Source organism: Camelus dromedarius, chromosome 12 (genome assembly GCF_036321535.1).
Source record: "Camelus dromedarius isolate mCamDro1 chromosome 12, mCamDro1.pat, whole genome shotgun sequence".
NCBI lineage: Eukaryota > Metazoa > Chordata > Mammalia > Artiodactyla > Camelidae > Camelus > Camelus dromedarius.
In genome coordinates, this window is record NC_087447.1 from 46,421,752 (window position 1) to 46,437,889 (window position 16,138).

The 16,138-nt window shown below is 37.6% G+C and overlaps 1 protein-coding gene across 2 annotated transcripts in view; it reads right to left on the reverse strand.

The window, feature by feature from the left end:
• Window positions 1-4,146: 4,146 nt before the first annotated feature.
• RRM1 (ribonucleotide reductase catalytic subunit M1) overlaps window positions 4,147-16,138 on the reverse strand; it is a 34,386-nt gene continuing 22,394 nt past the window's right edge. For both annotated transcript variants that reach the window (XM_031460196.2, XM_064492640.1), the window contains 8 exons: window positions 15,564-15,765; window positions 12,788-12,937; window positions 12,356-12,577; window positions 10,653-10,729; window positions 8,504-8,639; window positions 7,531-7,626; window positions 6,092-6,280; window positions 4,147-4,772 (listed from right to left, as the gene is read on the reverse strand). In XM_031460196.2, the coding sequence (XP_031316056.1) occupies window positions 4,587-4,772; window positions 6,092-6,280; window positions 7,531-7,626; window positions 8,504-8,639; window positions 10,653-10,729; window positions 12,356-12,577; window positions 12,788-12,937; window positions 15,564-15,765 (1,258 nt within the window). In that variant the 3' untranslated portion in view covers window positions 4,147-4,586. The remainder of the gene's footprint in view (window positions 4,773-6,091; window positions 6,281-7,530; window positions 7,627-8,503; window positions 8,640-10,652; window positions 10,730-12,355; window positions 12,578-12,787; window positions 12,938-15,563; window positions 15,766-16,138) is intronic.

Consider the following 16,138-nt stretch of genomic DNA (forward strand, 5'->3'; position numbering starts at 1 on the left):
CTCCTGAGAAAACCCCCAATTAATATCTGGATATATGGAGCTCCACTGGAAGTTATATGGAGCAAATCACATACACCATGACTTGCCCTCAACACCCAGTATGAAACAAATACAAGCCAGGCTCTTCCCTGGTGCCTAGTCTCTTCCAAATACAGCAGAAGACTTGACATGAAGCCCAAGCATACAGGTCAGCCTCGATGCCTCCAGTCTGATCCAAGGACACAGGTTGGGTTTTAGAGTCCAGTTAGTCCCAAACACAGGTGAGGCTCTGCCTGATATCCCCAATCTGACACAGGCACACAGGTCAGGCCTACCCCTAGGTATCCAGTTTAGTCCAAACAGGTCAGGTCCTACCTGGGGGCCCCCAGTCTGACAGACACCCAAACCAGGTCCTCTCCTGGGACCCAGTCTCATCCAAAGATCAGACTAGGCCCTGATCTGTACTTAAGCTTGACTCAAACCCATAGATCAGGCCACTCTTCCCATGGTAGCCAGTATGATTTATCTAAAAGTCACCCCTACTTAAAAGACCTTCACAGCTGTCATCTATAGAATGGAGTGTCCTTCAAGGATGTCCTGGAAAGAGGCTGTGGTGTCTGCATACTGTGCAGAACCATCTGTGAACCACCCATGTTTTCTCTTCCTCTGTCACTTGATCATAGGGAATGCCACATGAGGCCATAGGTGCAGGCTAGGGGAGAGAGGTACAGGAGTGAGAACCATGGGCATTTGGGCCACTTCTTCAGTAGGTTATTTGTGCTTTCAGGGCCTGCATGCACCCAGTCTTGAATGTACCACTTCCACTTGATGATGGACTGCCAGTGTGCATGCCCAACTTGAGGCTTAGTGAGTCTGACAGCACCTGGTTCATGATGGGAAGCTCAGGTTGCATAGTAACTTGGTGACCCATGGTTAAGTAGTCTCTAATAAGGCCCAGTAGCAGCCCAAAGGTGTCTCTCAAAAGGTAGTTATCAACAGAGAATGGCAGGACTTTGCTCTAAAATCCTAAGGGCCTGCCAAAGGCTTCAAACAGCATCTTTATCTGCCACTGCCACTTGAGCAGCTTGCATGGCAGGCTGGACCTGTTGCGGAGCCTTCTCTTGTTCTGGGCCCCACTCAATACCAGCAGCTTTTTGGGTCATGTGGGAAATGGGCCAGAGCAGCACACCCAAATGAGGAATATGCTGCCATGTTGCCTCCAAAATTCAAAGAGGCCCACTAGGCCTTGTGTCTTTTGGTTGTAGGAGGAGCCAGATACAATTTACCCCTCACCATAGATGGAATATCTCAACATGCCTCATACCATTGGACCCTTAGAAATTTCACTGAGGTTGAAGGCCCCTCAGTCTTTGTCAGATTTATTTCCCACTCTGATACACAAAGGTCTTACCAATAAGCCTAGAGTAGTTGTTACTTCTTGCTCACTAGGTCCAATCCGCATCTCAAATGTAATGGAGCAGTGTGATACACTGTGGAAAGGAAAAGTGATCAAGATGAACTAAAGTACGGCACTGAGCTAGAGAGCTGATATAACCCTGAGGCAGAACATATACATGGTCACCCAGACCCTTGCCTCTTTTATTTGATTAGGAGTATCCAATGATGGTATTCTGCATGCCTCTGTGGCTGCCATCAGCTCATGGACTATCAGAACTCTCTCTAGTACTGAAAAGTCATGCTTTAATCTAGTCAGATTAGAGAATCAACTCAGAAAGCTCGTCTCTTTAAGACTCCATTCCTCTAGAACCATTTTCAGTACCAAAACCTAAATTAGTCAGGGTTCTCACTCTCCAGAGTAAGTCAGTAAGGTGTATGTGTGTGTGTGTATATACACAGATAGACAGACAGGCAGATATACATGCCCACATACACACATACATATTCAGCTGACCCTTGAACAATGCAGGGGACTGGTTCCAGGATACACTGTGGATACCAAAATCCATAGAGGCACGTCCTATAGTGAGCCCTCTGTATCTGCAGTTCCACATCCACAGATTCAACCAACCACAGATCGTATAGTACTGTAGTATTTATTTTAAAAATCCATGTGTAAGTGGACCCATGCAGTTCAAACTCAAGTTGTTCTAAGGTCAACCATGTATCTCCCTCTCTATCTACAGAGGTAGACAGACAGACAGACAGACAGGAAGAGAGAGAGAGAGAGACTTAAAGTAATGGGCTCACATAACTGTGGAACTGGCAAATCCAAAATTGGCAGAGTAGGGCCCCAGGCTGGAGGCCTAGAGAACAGTTGATATTATATATCAAGTCCAAAGGCAGGCTGGAGGCAGAAGTCATTTTTTCTCAGAGGACCCCAGCCTTTTTCCTCTTAAGGACTTCAACTGATTATATGAGGCTGGCACATTATGGAGGGTAATCTGAATTACTCAGAGTGTATGATTTTAAATGCTAACTTCATCTAAAAATACCTTCACAGTTCTATGTAGAGTTTGACCAACTATCTGGATACCATGGTCTAGCCAGCTGACCAATAAAATTAACCATCACATTGCCTAGGCTCAGAGCAGCCCTAGCCAAGCATGGGAGTGTCCTAGCACAGAGCCAATCTGCAAAGATCAAGGAAAGCTGTCAAAACATTAACTGAACATGCTCTAAAGAACAGATTCATTACAAAAACAGTTTGGAAAAGTCTCGGAGTATTTCAACAAAAGAAAAACCACAGGCATTACAAAGAAACAGGAAAGCACAATCCATTCAAAGGAATAAGATAAACTGACAGTAACCATCCCTAAGGAAGCCCAGCCATCAGATTTTCTAGATAGACATTAAAACAACTATCTTAAATATGATTAAAGAGCTAAAGGAAAACAAGTAAAGGAAGTCAGGAAGATGATGTATTAACAATATCAGACTATCAACAAAGAGATAGAAATAATTAAAAGGAATCAAACAAATTCTAGAGCTAGAAAGAACAGTAACTGAAATCAAATTTCACTAAAGGGGCTCAAATGCAGAGATGAACAAGAAGAAGAAACAATCAATGAACTTGAAGATAAGATAATTGAAATTATTGAGTCTAAGGAACAGAAATAGGATGAAGTGAAGGAAGCCTAAGAGACCTCTGGGATACTAATAAGTGGACCAACAGATGCATCATGAGAGCTCCAGAAGGAAAAGAGAGAGGGGAGTAAAAATGATTAAAGAAATAATGACTGAAAACTTCCCAAATTTAACAAAAGATGTGATTCTATCATTCCAAGCAGCTCAACAAACCCCAATTAGGATAAATTCAAAGGCCCACACCAAAACACATTATAATCACTGTCAAAAGCCATTAGGATGATTATCAAAAGTACAAAAAATTAACAAGTATTGGCAAAGATGTGGAATAACTACAACTTTCATGTACTGCTTGTTGAATGGTAAAATGGTGCAGCTGCTATAGAAAACAGTTTGCCAGTTCCTCAAAAAATTAAACAGAGATTATCATATAGTCCAACAATTCCATTCCTAGGTATATACCCAAAAGAAGTGAAAGCAGGAATTCAGATACTGTGTGTATCAGTGTTCACAGCAGCATTATTCACAATAGCCAAAAGGTAGAAATAACCCAAATGTCCATTAATAGAAAAATGGAAAAACAAAATGTGATATATACATACAATGGGATATTATACAGCCCTAAACAGGAATGAAATTCTGATACATGATACATAAATGAATCTTGAAAACATTACGCTAAGTGAAATTAAGCCAGACAGAAAAGGACAGGTATTGTATGATTCCTTTTATATGAGGTATCCAGAATAAGCAAATTCACAGACAGAAAGTAGAATAGAGGTTATCAGGGACTGATGCGAGAAGGGAATGGGGAATTATTATTTTATATACAGTTTGTGTTTGGGATGATGAAAAAGTTCTGGAAATAGATAGCGGTGATGGTTGCACACTGCACATGTACTTAATGCCACTAAACTATATGCTTTAAAATGGGTAAAATGGTAACATTAGTCATGCATATTTTACCACAATTTAAAAAAAAGAAAAAGGCATAAATTAAAGTCAGAATTCTATACAGTGACCAAGTAATTTGTCTTAAAACTTATTCCCTAAACTCTCAAAACATTTTTTCAAATTTGACCTTTGCATGAAAGTAAGTGACAAAATTAGTCCACACAATCATTTAAAATTTTTATCTTTATTTCAGAATGACCTATAGGACCTTATTCAGATAAAGGTCCTGTCAGCATTTCTCGTGGGTTATGACTCAGTTTCGCTTCTATGGACAAACCAGTCAAAGCAGCAAAACTAAGTCTCCTTACCAAAACTGAGGTCACCAGCAAAGAGGTGCCAGATGGGTGATGAAACCCTCCTTAATCACTCCCTATTTGCAAGATGCCTTCTTTTGCATTCCTAAAACGTCTACTTTGATGCCCAATGTATCAATTTAAAAAAATCATTACTTTCATACTTACATAGAAACAGTACTTTAAATCAATTGATCCTTTTACTGCAATAAGGTCCAGCAAAGCCTTACCACTTCAAGCAAACATACTACACCTATCTATGCTCAAGAAGCAGTTTGGCTATTGAAGAGGTGCTGGTCTCTTCTAAGCCTTTCCTCAGGATCCACACATCAGACATTCATCTCTATTCTCCAAAGAGCACACCATGGCTGCTGTGTTCCTCTCTTTCTCTTCTTCTTTTGATATCTTTTCCTTATCTTTCAGCTTCTCTTTATTTAGAGTGAACTGGATTGGATTAGCTGCTGGTCTTGTCCTTAAATAATACATCCCAGTCTTTAAACCCTAAAAGGGAAATAAATACAACTAATTAGGAGAAACTGTGAAAACACTAGACATTTAAGGCCAATGTTTACATTTTCATAATTGCTTTCTAAACTTGGAATTATAACTCCTCTAGGCAGCCTTCTCAAAAATGCTTAAAAAGAGAGAGAGAGATGGTCAGAGTATACTCTGTCCTTTTCACCCCTAAAACAAGCTTATCTCTTTGAAAATGCCAAATATTTTTGTTCTCTAGTCATTTTTTTTGTTTCTATGTGTATGACTTCCCAGTGTGCCTAAGATAACATTTCTGCCTTAGATTATAACTATTTAGAGAGCTAGACTGTATCTCTGTATAAGAACAGATTACGACTACTTCAAAGATAAGGATCATCATCTTCTATTCAGTATCCCCAGTCCTGGCACACAGTGTATGTTCAATGTTTTTTAAATAAAAAAATAATTCATAATTCTGTATAAACACCCAGCATCTTGCCAGGAAATAAGAATACAATCCAGAATCACAAGTCTTTACAGTTGGTAATGACTAGCTTTTATACTGTGATTAGCTTTTACACTATAGAAAGATAAGGTGGGGAAACAATAGGCATTTTTTTAATAGTGGGTTGACATGTGTCAAGTTTTATTTTAGGAATGGTAGCAGTACACAAGATGGCCTAGAGCAGAGATACCAGAAGCAAAGAGATCAGTTAAGAAGTTAATAATGGTGGTAGACATGTCTTGGCAATTATAAATAATGTTGCTATTAATAGGGGGTGGATGTATCTTTATGAATTAACTCTTATTTTGTGGCTGGCTTTATTCCTTTGATAACTATGTAAGTTTAAAAAGCTAAAGCTCTAAACATTCTTAGAAACAATGAATGGTATATATACATACATTTTTTAAATGTGCAGTACATTGTGTATATGTATTTATATGCAATATATTGTATATGTGCAGTCAGATTGTAAAAATTCTACCCAATAAAACTGAAAAATAAAAAAACTTTTTAAAATAATAATGGTGGTAGAATATGAAGGAAGGTACTCAAGAAATAGTATAAAAGTAACAACCAACAAAACATGGTGAGTGACTGCATGGAGGGTAAAGGGAGGATCATAACTCCAAGCTTAGGAATAAAATAATCCTAAAAGAAACAAGAATATCCAAAATGAGAGCTTAATCTGGTATAAAAACCATGAGTTGCTTTTAACATATTGGATTTGAAGTGAAAGAACTTCTAGGTGGCAATATTGATAGTTAGCTAGAATATAAAACTCTAATCCAATACTAAAATATCCAAAGTTGGCAACAAGCCCTCCTTGACTTCTTCCACCAACCTGTTTCCAGCCATAGAAGTGCATACTAGTGAGTTTGCCATAATTAGGCTCAGCAATATGTATGTTCAAAGACTGGCTTTGATCAATGAAAGCGCCTCTCTCAGCTGCCATCTTGAGTACGGTTTTCTGAGAGATTTCCCACACAGTCTTATAAAGTTGCTTCAGGTCATCAGGAATTTCTGGTATGCTCTGAAGAAGGGAAACCAAATGTTTACTGGACTCAGACTGAAGAAAACAGTATAATTAACAGAATGATGACCAAAGGGTCTGATCTTGGTTCTACTTCCATCCAGATCTTACCCTATCATTCATTTTAATACAACATGACCCTTACCAAGTTTCCCAAGACTGCTCACCTCTGGCTAAATCCAACAAAACCCCATCTAACCAACAAAATATCAATCTGATGGTAGTGATTAAGGTTTATCTTTAATTGGTAATGGCCAAAACATTCACTGTTCTACAGGCACTTAATACAGGAAAGAAAAGTCAGAACTCAGCAATAATAAATGACCCTTGAGTTTTGCAGAAAATACAAAAACTCAGGGCTATAACTCTGGGACATGACCCAAGGAAGCAATGAGACAAAATCCTTTAAATAAGCTGGGACCCCACAAACTCCAATTGGAGCCAATAGAAATAAGGCTGTCTTAGATCTAGGGTTAGCCTGTATCAAAACAAAGATTGGCTAATACTACAGTTTCTATCAGCAAACATAGAAATGTTACAGGCAGATCAATGTTTAGCCAGAGGTCTCTTTCTACAAATAAATAAATGCTTCTTGATTCTCAGTTCCAAATATTTTACTGTTAAACGCTATTTGTATTGGCAGGGGTGGGTATAATTCATGGTAGAGTGCATGCTTAGCAAGCACGAGGTCCTCGGTTCAATCTCTAGTACCTTCATTTTAAATAAATAAATAAATACATACATACATACATACATACATACATACATACATACACAAATAAACAAATACTATTTGTGGCTCTGTCTTTTGGACTATCAGTCTTCAATCTCCATTACACTTTTTAATTAAGTTTGACTCTCTAATTTCAGGCTTTATATCAGTGGTCCTCAAACTTTGATGCACTCTGGAATTACCCAGGAAGTTTTTCAAAAATACTGACACTTGGTTCCCATTCTCAGACATTTGACTGTTATGGGGTGCAACCTAAACCTCAGGATTTTAAAAGCTGCTCAATTTATTCTAATGTACAGAGAAGTTGGGAACCACTATATTACTGCATAAATAAGAGGGTAAGACATACCTATCGGAAGATGTATTTAATCCCAGCCCAGTGCAAGGTTGAACAGAGCTACATAAGCCTTTATGACCACAATAAATAATCATTCTTTCTCTACATAGCCTGGGATAAGTGAGAAGGTACCAATATCCAACTTAGCTCCTAAAGAGCATTTCTTTTTTCATTCTGTACCTGAATAGAGCCATTGCATGCAATAATCTGATTTTTCATCTCTTCATTCCACAAGCCCCGCTCAGTGAGATCTTTCAGTAAGTGAGGATTTACAATCTGAAAGGAAAAACAGAAAAGATATGAAAGAATGAATAACCATGACAGGGTCTAAACAGCATCACAGACCTGGGGCTTAAAGTAAGTAAAATCATTGAAGAATTATTTAATATTAGATTGCTTGGTAAATTCTATTTTGTATAAAACTGAGAGATCCATCCCACCACATGAAAGCTATATTCCTCTAAAATCTTGATTATTTGTTATTCAAAACATAATGTATGGTATTTGCAAAAATGAAAAGAACTAATACTGCCTAGGCTGAGTAAATCTACGTAGAAGGATTCTTTTTCCTTTTTAAGTAAGGACACAATAAATACTTATAAAGAAAAATGAGAAGTGTGTCCATCCCAAAACCTACAGAAATTTAATTCAGAATATCTGCAAATTCACAAATAAAAATCTTTTGCATTTTAAATGAGTGATTCTCAAGCTTAGCTGTATATAAGAATTACCTGGGAACCTTAAAAAAAACAAAACAAAACAGAACACTGGTCCTGCCCTTCAGAAATTCTAATTTGTAACCAAGGCTGAGAACCAATGACCTAAATGATACTTCTACACAGCTTGAATATCATCAACTTAAGCATCTGAGGTTATAGTATAATCATTATTATTATAGAATGGTTAAACATCATGTGAACTTTAATATCAACAAGTTGCTTACTTACTCAATCCTCAATCATTCATTCTTTTGGCAGATACTTTATATATTTATATGCTGAAATAACATAAACAATATTAGAGATGCCGATGACTCACTTTATCAAAACTGCCCCCATACTATGATAAATGGCATACTAAATATGAGTAGCATTTACTCTCAACATCTGGCTTTTGAAAGATTTTCCTGTAGATCTGGCTGTGATCTTCTCACCTGAAATTCTCCTGACAAGACTCTGCGGGTGTAGATGTTACTGGTGTAAGGTTCAATTGACTCATTATTTCCCAAAATCTGAGCAGTTGAAGCAGTAGGCATCGGGGCAATAAGTAAACTGTTTCTTATACCATACCTAAGGAAAAGGAGATTATTAGGTGCTGGTCCTAAAGCTACAATCTGCCAGGAAGGTAGCTACTTTAAGTCACTGTAGTAAATGCAGGGGCTTTGAGTAATATACATGCATTAGACTCACATGTTGACTTTTGAATTTAATCTGTATAGAGATGCAGCTCCACAGTATGGGTGGTATAGCTTGCCCCTCTCCTAAATGCCTCACTCCTAAACAGAATATGCCATGACTCCTGCCACTAAGGAATCACAGTACTTGATATATTACCTTGCCCAAGGAAAATGCTCAAATGGCTGTTGGTCCCTACCTGTATCAGGGTACACTCATTCAACCCACACTCTTTTCTAAGTGCCTATGTGATCACTGTGCTAGGCCCTTGAAGGAAACATAATGATGTGAAAGTGGACAGAACCAGACATCTATCACCAAAAAAGATTTGCTCTGCAAATACTTTCTATGACCTGTACCTTTAGGTATATTTTATTTGTGTTAAATATCTTACTTTACTTAGTTTTAAGTTTCTTAAGCACAAAGAGCTCATCTTTCCTACATCCCATACCTCTGGAATCATACAGTACTTAGCATAGAGCCTCGTACCCTAATGGAGTCTGTACAACTGGACTTCCAATCTCACTGTCACTTTCTAGTTGTGAGGCATCAAGCAAACCACCCACTGTATCCATGTCTTTACTTCCTCAGTAAAGTGGACAGTGGTTTCCTGTCCACAGGCAGGAAGACGTTTTGAAAAGTCATATATATATATGATACACCTAAATGATGGAATTGTCTATAATCATTAAAAACATTAGGCAGATCTCTAAAAGAGAAAGATCTCCAAAATAAATCACTAAATTAAAAGTCTCAGAATATGTTTGATCACATTCTCCAAATGCACTGAAACAGGTCTAGAAAAATATACACCATTCACAACAGTTATCTCTGAGAAAAGGAATAAGTTGGGTTTTTGTTTGTTTTGTGGGACAAGTTGTAAAAGAAGGGCTTTTACTTTCTATTTTTTTTCCGTACGGAAAAACTTTATTAACAATGAATGTATTAATTTTTAAATTTTAAAAGGCTGTATATAAAAAATATCTAAACTATAGTATTTTGAGGAAAAAAACAAATAAAAAATAGAGTACGGGCCCATTTGTGCAAAAACTGAATTTGCACATAAATACACACATGCATACACACTCAGAAGAAAAGTCTGAAGGATGACAGACAAAAAGATATAAACAGGTTTTTGGGGAGAGGTGGTATTGGGATAATTTTCATTTTACTCCCTTTCCACGTATATGTTTTTCTAAATTTTCTAACATGTATTATTTGAGTAATAAAACAATATGAAGGCAAATAGATATTTTAAAGAGCATATTAAAGCTACTGCTTCCCTGTACAAATATTAAACACTTTGTATATGCATTAACCCAGAGATGACAAATGCATCATGATAGAAAATGAAAAGAATTTGTTTCATTGACTCAGAAAAACATTCTGCCCGCCCTCAAATCTCTTATGTTTATTAGTTGAAAAGGCCTACAAAGACTCAACTTTTACATTTTCCTTTCACACAATTTAACACATTAAACCCTCCAAAAGCTCTTCCAAAATTCCTAATGTATTTCAGTGAAAGCCATTTATGTGCCCAATATGGTTAAGCAATAAATAAAAGTGAAAAACGTTTAAAAAGCAAGCACACTTGGAAATATGAAGGTTTAATGAGAAAAAGAACCACCTAATCTTGGCAGTTAAGCCCCCTAAAACAAGATAAACTAATAATAATAATACCTACCAAGTATTAAAATGCTTTCATTGTACCAAGCAATTTGCAGGTTACTATACATGTAATGTCCTAGGAGGCATTTTTACAAAAATAGTTTTATATATAGGTCATTTTAGTCCCATTTAAGAGAAAAAATGAATTTCAGAAGCGAAAATAACATACCTAAGTTTGAAAGAGCCATGATGAAAACCTGAACCCTCCTTACTTCAAAGCTACTTTACGTCTCTACTTACTTTGCAATCTTCTCCTTGAGAAGTTTCCAGTCCCACAGGTCTGTAGGAGTAACATTCCACATATCATATTGAAGGATCTAAAGAATAAACAACACAAATTTATGACAATTTAAAACTATGACAAAGACTAAGCAAATGAAATGACTAACTGCCATGCCCCCACATCCTAACAAATGCTGTCTTCCGTAGAGCTGTGTAAGGGATACAAGGACCAGAGATTTTCCTGAACAAATTTCTGTGTAATCATACTGATTAGAAGCAGGTTAAGACTAATTAATTAAGGCTTACCTCTTCCCCATGTCCCTGTTAAGCCCTCTCAGAGGACCCATAACATTTCTACAAACCAGGAAATCCTAACACTCATGGAAAAGTGTTGCTGAGATGCACTTTCTTTTCGCAGAGTAAAAGCATAACTCTACTCTCACTTTTCTTAATTGCCTTGATCTGTCCCTTGATCTATAGCTACTTGGCTAATAAACATCTGTTTTCAAACAATGGTACATTAGAGTTCTTAACTATCAGCAGGAACTGTCAGAACTAAAAATAACATCTTATTTTACATGGAGAATCATACTACTGATGATAAAGGCAGAGTGGAAGACAGAATTCTAGGACAGCTCCCAAATTCTCACCCCCTCGTGTATAGGCCATTACACTCTCCTCCTCTTCAATGTGTACGGGACCTGGAAATATGACAATGCTACTCACATAATTATGACAAAGGTGAAGGGTTTCTGCAGATGTAATTAAGGTTGCAAATCAGTTAATTTTTTACTTAAAAGGAAGATGATAATGGGTGGCCCCGACTTATCAAATGAAAACCCCCAAAAGTGTGACTGGCCTGGGCTCTTCTTGAAATGAGAAACACTCCCTCTTACTGGCTTTGAAGAAGCAAGATGCCATGAATTCTAGAGCTGCAAGGAATGAATTCTGCCAAAAATCAGGTGAGCCTGGAGTAGGACCCTACTCCTCGGATGAGACCACAGTCTCTACCAACATCTTGACTGTAGCCTTGAGAGACAGAGTTAAGACACAGCTAAACCAAGCCTGGACTCCTGAACCATGGAAACAGATAATGAATGTATGTTCTTTTAATCCACTGTTTAGTAACAGAAAACCAACACAGTTAGCATTTTTCTTACATCATTTTAGCAATGATTAGTTTTATATAAAAGAGATTAAAATAGAGTACCCTTTTCACTCCAGAGACAAATGTACCATATGAGTTTCCTATGGCTGGGGTAACAAATTACCACAAACTTAGTGGTTTAAAATAACAAAAATTTATTCTCTCACAGTTCTGGAGGCCAGAAGGCCAAAATCAATATGTTGGGAGGGCCTCACTCCCTCCATTGGCTCTACAGGAGATTCTGTTCTTTGCCTTGTCCAGCTTCTAGTGGCTGTGAGCATTCCTGGGTTGTGGCTGCATCACTCCCATCTCTGCCTCCATGGTTGTGTTGCCTCCTCTCCTCTGTGTGTCTTGTAAGGACAAGAGTCACTGATTTTAGGGCCCACCTGGATAATCCAGGATAATCTCCTCATCTCAAAATCCTTAATTACATCTGCAAAGACTCTTTTTAAACCAAATAAGGTAACATTCACAGGTTCCAGGCATTAGGAATGTGAACATACATTTTTGAAGGCTACCATTCAACCTACTATAGGAACTTACAGGCAAAAAGAAATTTCATCCATATACTTACTCCTTTGCTGACTGGAGAGCCCTCATACGTTTCATATGGGCCATACTCCTTGGCCAGGTCACAGCTGGCTTCCAAGGCTCCATAATAAATGGTTTCAAAGATTTGCTTATTCAGTAACTGGGCCTCCGGACTCTCAAAAGGGTATCTCATCAGAATAAAAGCATCTGCCAGACCTTGTACCCCAATTCCAATGGGACGATGGCGTTTATTTGATACGCTTGCCTTTGTGTCAACAGGTTTCGAGAAGAAAGAGATAATATTAATGAACAGTAAAATCAACATTCTGTACCAAATGACACACTCCCTCTCTTTATCTCAGTTTTCTCACACCACTCCAATGATAACCATTTAAATAATGACTGGAAGACCTTGATAAACTCCCTCCAGATTGAATTTCAATAATTACTAATGAGCAAAGAAATCTATTCATACCTCTGGGACAGGGTAGTAGTTAATATCAATGATTTTATTCAAGTTTCGGACAATGACTTTGGTGACTTCAGCCAACTTCATAAAGTCATATGTGTGTTCTGATGTGACATACATATTCAGGGCCAGAGAAGCCAAGTTACAAACTGCAACCTGGAATGCAAGAAGCACATAATTTTTATTTCTTCCCTTGTGTCAATGACACTACCCTATAAGCCTCTAACACTCTCTAATATTAAAATTAAAAATTTTTATCTTTGATTTCTACCTCTTTATCATCCACCAGTTCATTTCTAAATTCCAATACGTATTCACACATGTGAACTGTAACATGCAGCAGCAAAACAGGTAAGATGCAGAGAGAACCCTGTGTTCTTAGTACATGGTTCTATTGCCAGACAGACATCACATTGTGCTATAATTTTTATGTATATCTATCTCAGTCAGTAGATGTGCACTGTCCAACACAGCAGCCACCAGCCACACGTAGCTATTTAATTAAAATTAAATGAAATTCAAAATTCAGTTTCTCAATTGCACTAGTGCTCAACAGCCACTCAATATGGAACATTTCCATCACTGCAGAAAGCTCTTCCAAATTACACATGCCTACCTCACCCTCACTGAGACTCTGACAAGCCCTTAACAAAAGATCCAAGTTTGTGAATTTTGTAAAAGCTCTTCAGCTGAGTCTCTTACTATACTACATTAGGTGGCGAGCTTTCTCAGGTAGGGATCATATCTGATTTATCCTTGTACTTTTAGTACTAGCACCATAACTGGCATATAGTAAATGCTTAATAATGTTGAATGAATACACCTTCTTTGCCATTTTGATTATGACTATCCCAATCCAAACTCTCAGCTCCTCTCACCTAGACTCCCACACACATTTCATACCTACTGAACTCTACACATGTTGCCTAAGTACCCATTTTTAAAACATGGTTCTAATTACATAAGTCTGAAAAATGCTAGGGGAACTAATAGGGCAGGAGAAGAAAAGAGTCTTGGGGCTAAGTATGGAGGGAGTGACACTTTTAAATAGAGTTGTCAAGGAAGACATCACTGAGATCATGACATATTAACAAAGAACTGAAGAGGTTGAAAACAAGCCATGTGGCTATTCTGGGGGGAAGAGCATTTTAACACTCAAAAATCCTGAGGCAGGAGCATGCTTGATATGTTTGCGAAACAGCAAGGAAATTAGTAGGGCTAGAGCACAATGAGCAAGGGGGAAAGTAAGAGCAGATAAGGTGGGGATACCCAGTTATGTAGGACCCTACAGAGAACTGTAAGGTTGAAAATGAAACACTGATATATGCTACAGTGTGGCTGGCTACAAATATTACAAATATTACAAGATTCCATTTCTTCTATGGAATGCCCACAATAGGCAAATCCAGAGACAGAAAAGAGATTAGTGGTTGCCAGGGTCTGGGTGAAGAGGGGAACAGGAAGTGACTGCTAATGGGCACAAGGTTTCATTCTGAGGTGATGAGAATGTTCTAGAATTAGACGTTGGTGATAGTTGCACAACCTTGCAACTAAAAAACACTGAGTTGTATACTTTTAGAAGGGTGAAATTTATGGTATGTGAATCATAACTCAATTTTGTTAAAAAAAGAACAAACAAAATGTAGACAGATTGGAAAGTCAAAGAGGAATGTGAAGAAATTATATGATCTGATTTTTGTTTTAAAAAGGGTCATTTCAGTCTCTATAATATAATCTATCTTATATAATAGTCACTTGAGTATATGCCAATTTCCTCCAACTAAATTATAAGTTTCCAAAAGACAGGGGCTGGACCATATCCATTTCTATCCCAGAGAACTTCTGGTATAGTTCTTACACATAGCTGGTGCTCAGACCTCTTTCCACACTAAGCCATTCAATAACCAGAAGCAAGAGTTATCCTTCCCATCCTAGCATCTTGATACTATTTCCTTTCAGAAATCTACAAGGGCTTTCCTATCTCTAGACATGCCAGCTTTCACGTACTATCTCCCTTCCCCCAGCCACAGCCAACTTTCCATACACTAAACCTTAACATACTTGCTCCATCAAAAAAAAAACAAAAAAAAAAAAACAAAGCTTGACATTCACTGCACAAAACCTATTCCTATCTCTGATCTGTCATACAGGCTGTTCTTTCCAAATGGAAAATTTTTCCATAAACTTCTTTTTAAAATAAGCAAGTCTACTGGGGGGAGGGTATAGCTCAAGTGGTAGAGCACATGCTTAGCATGCATGAGGTCCTGGGCTCAATCCCAGGTACCTCTTCTAAAAATAAATAAATATACCTAATTACCTCCCCCCACAAAAAAAATTAAGTAAGCAAATCTATGTTCCATTTCTAACCTTGCCTCTTCAGTGAATTGCCTTTAAGATCTGAGGTAAGAATTCTGTTTCACCACTTACTGAAAGGACTTTCTACACGCTTACATATTTTAAACTGAATGAGCATCCTAACAAGTTATTGTGTTTGTCTTAAACCACTGTAACTATATACTGCTATTTTTTCTAAAGTAAAAATTATTACAACAATGTGTACATAACAAAAAGCTGAGTCTTTTCTACGTGGCTCAGACTAAAAGACATTTAAGGGCACACATCACAGCTCTTTCTTCCTTTATAATCTCTATTTTAGTGCCCTTCTGCTTACAGCAAGCTAACTCCCTTCACCCAACTCAACTGAAATCATGTGAAGGATTCATAACAATTCACTAACTCTAAAGAGTCTTCTCTCAGTACTCGAAGCAGCTTTTCTACCTACCTCATCTTTGCTAGTATACTCTACTATTTCTGTGCACAGGTTGCTGCATTTGATCGTTCCCAGGTTCTGCTGGTTGCTCTTCCGATTACAGGAATCTTTGTAGAGCATGTACGGGGTACCTGTCTCGGTCTGAGACTCAATGATGGCATACCAAAGCTGCTGAGCTTTTACAACTCTGCGGACACGACCGTGTTTCTCATAACTGAAAGGCAAAGCTAATATTAATTTAAAATTCCCTAAGAAAATCTTTACGACAGACAACATGAAGAGAAACACTAAAATATAAAATTAGGAAAACTCTTAAACTCTAAGTTTTGCTAAGTGAAAAAATTTAGGATATTCATTTTAGTCTGGTGAAAGCTAATCCCACTAAATCAACAATACCTTCCATAATAAAAAGGAACAAAATTTAAAGTAGCAAACCATGCTATTGTCCTAACAGTCTTTTGCGGTTATTTAATGACTATTGACAGCTGTGTCCTAGTTGCTCTTGATTCCTGTATACAATATAAAGCATAGCATTTTATCAAATGTACTCTATGACAAAGCAAATCAATAACCCTGCCAAATAACTC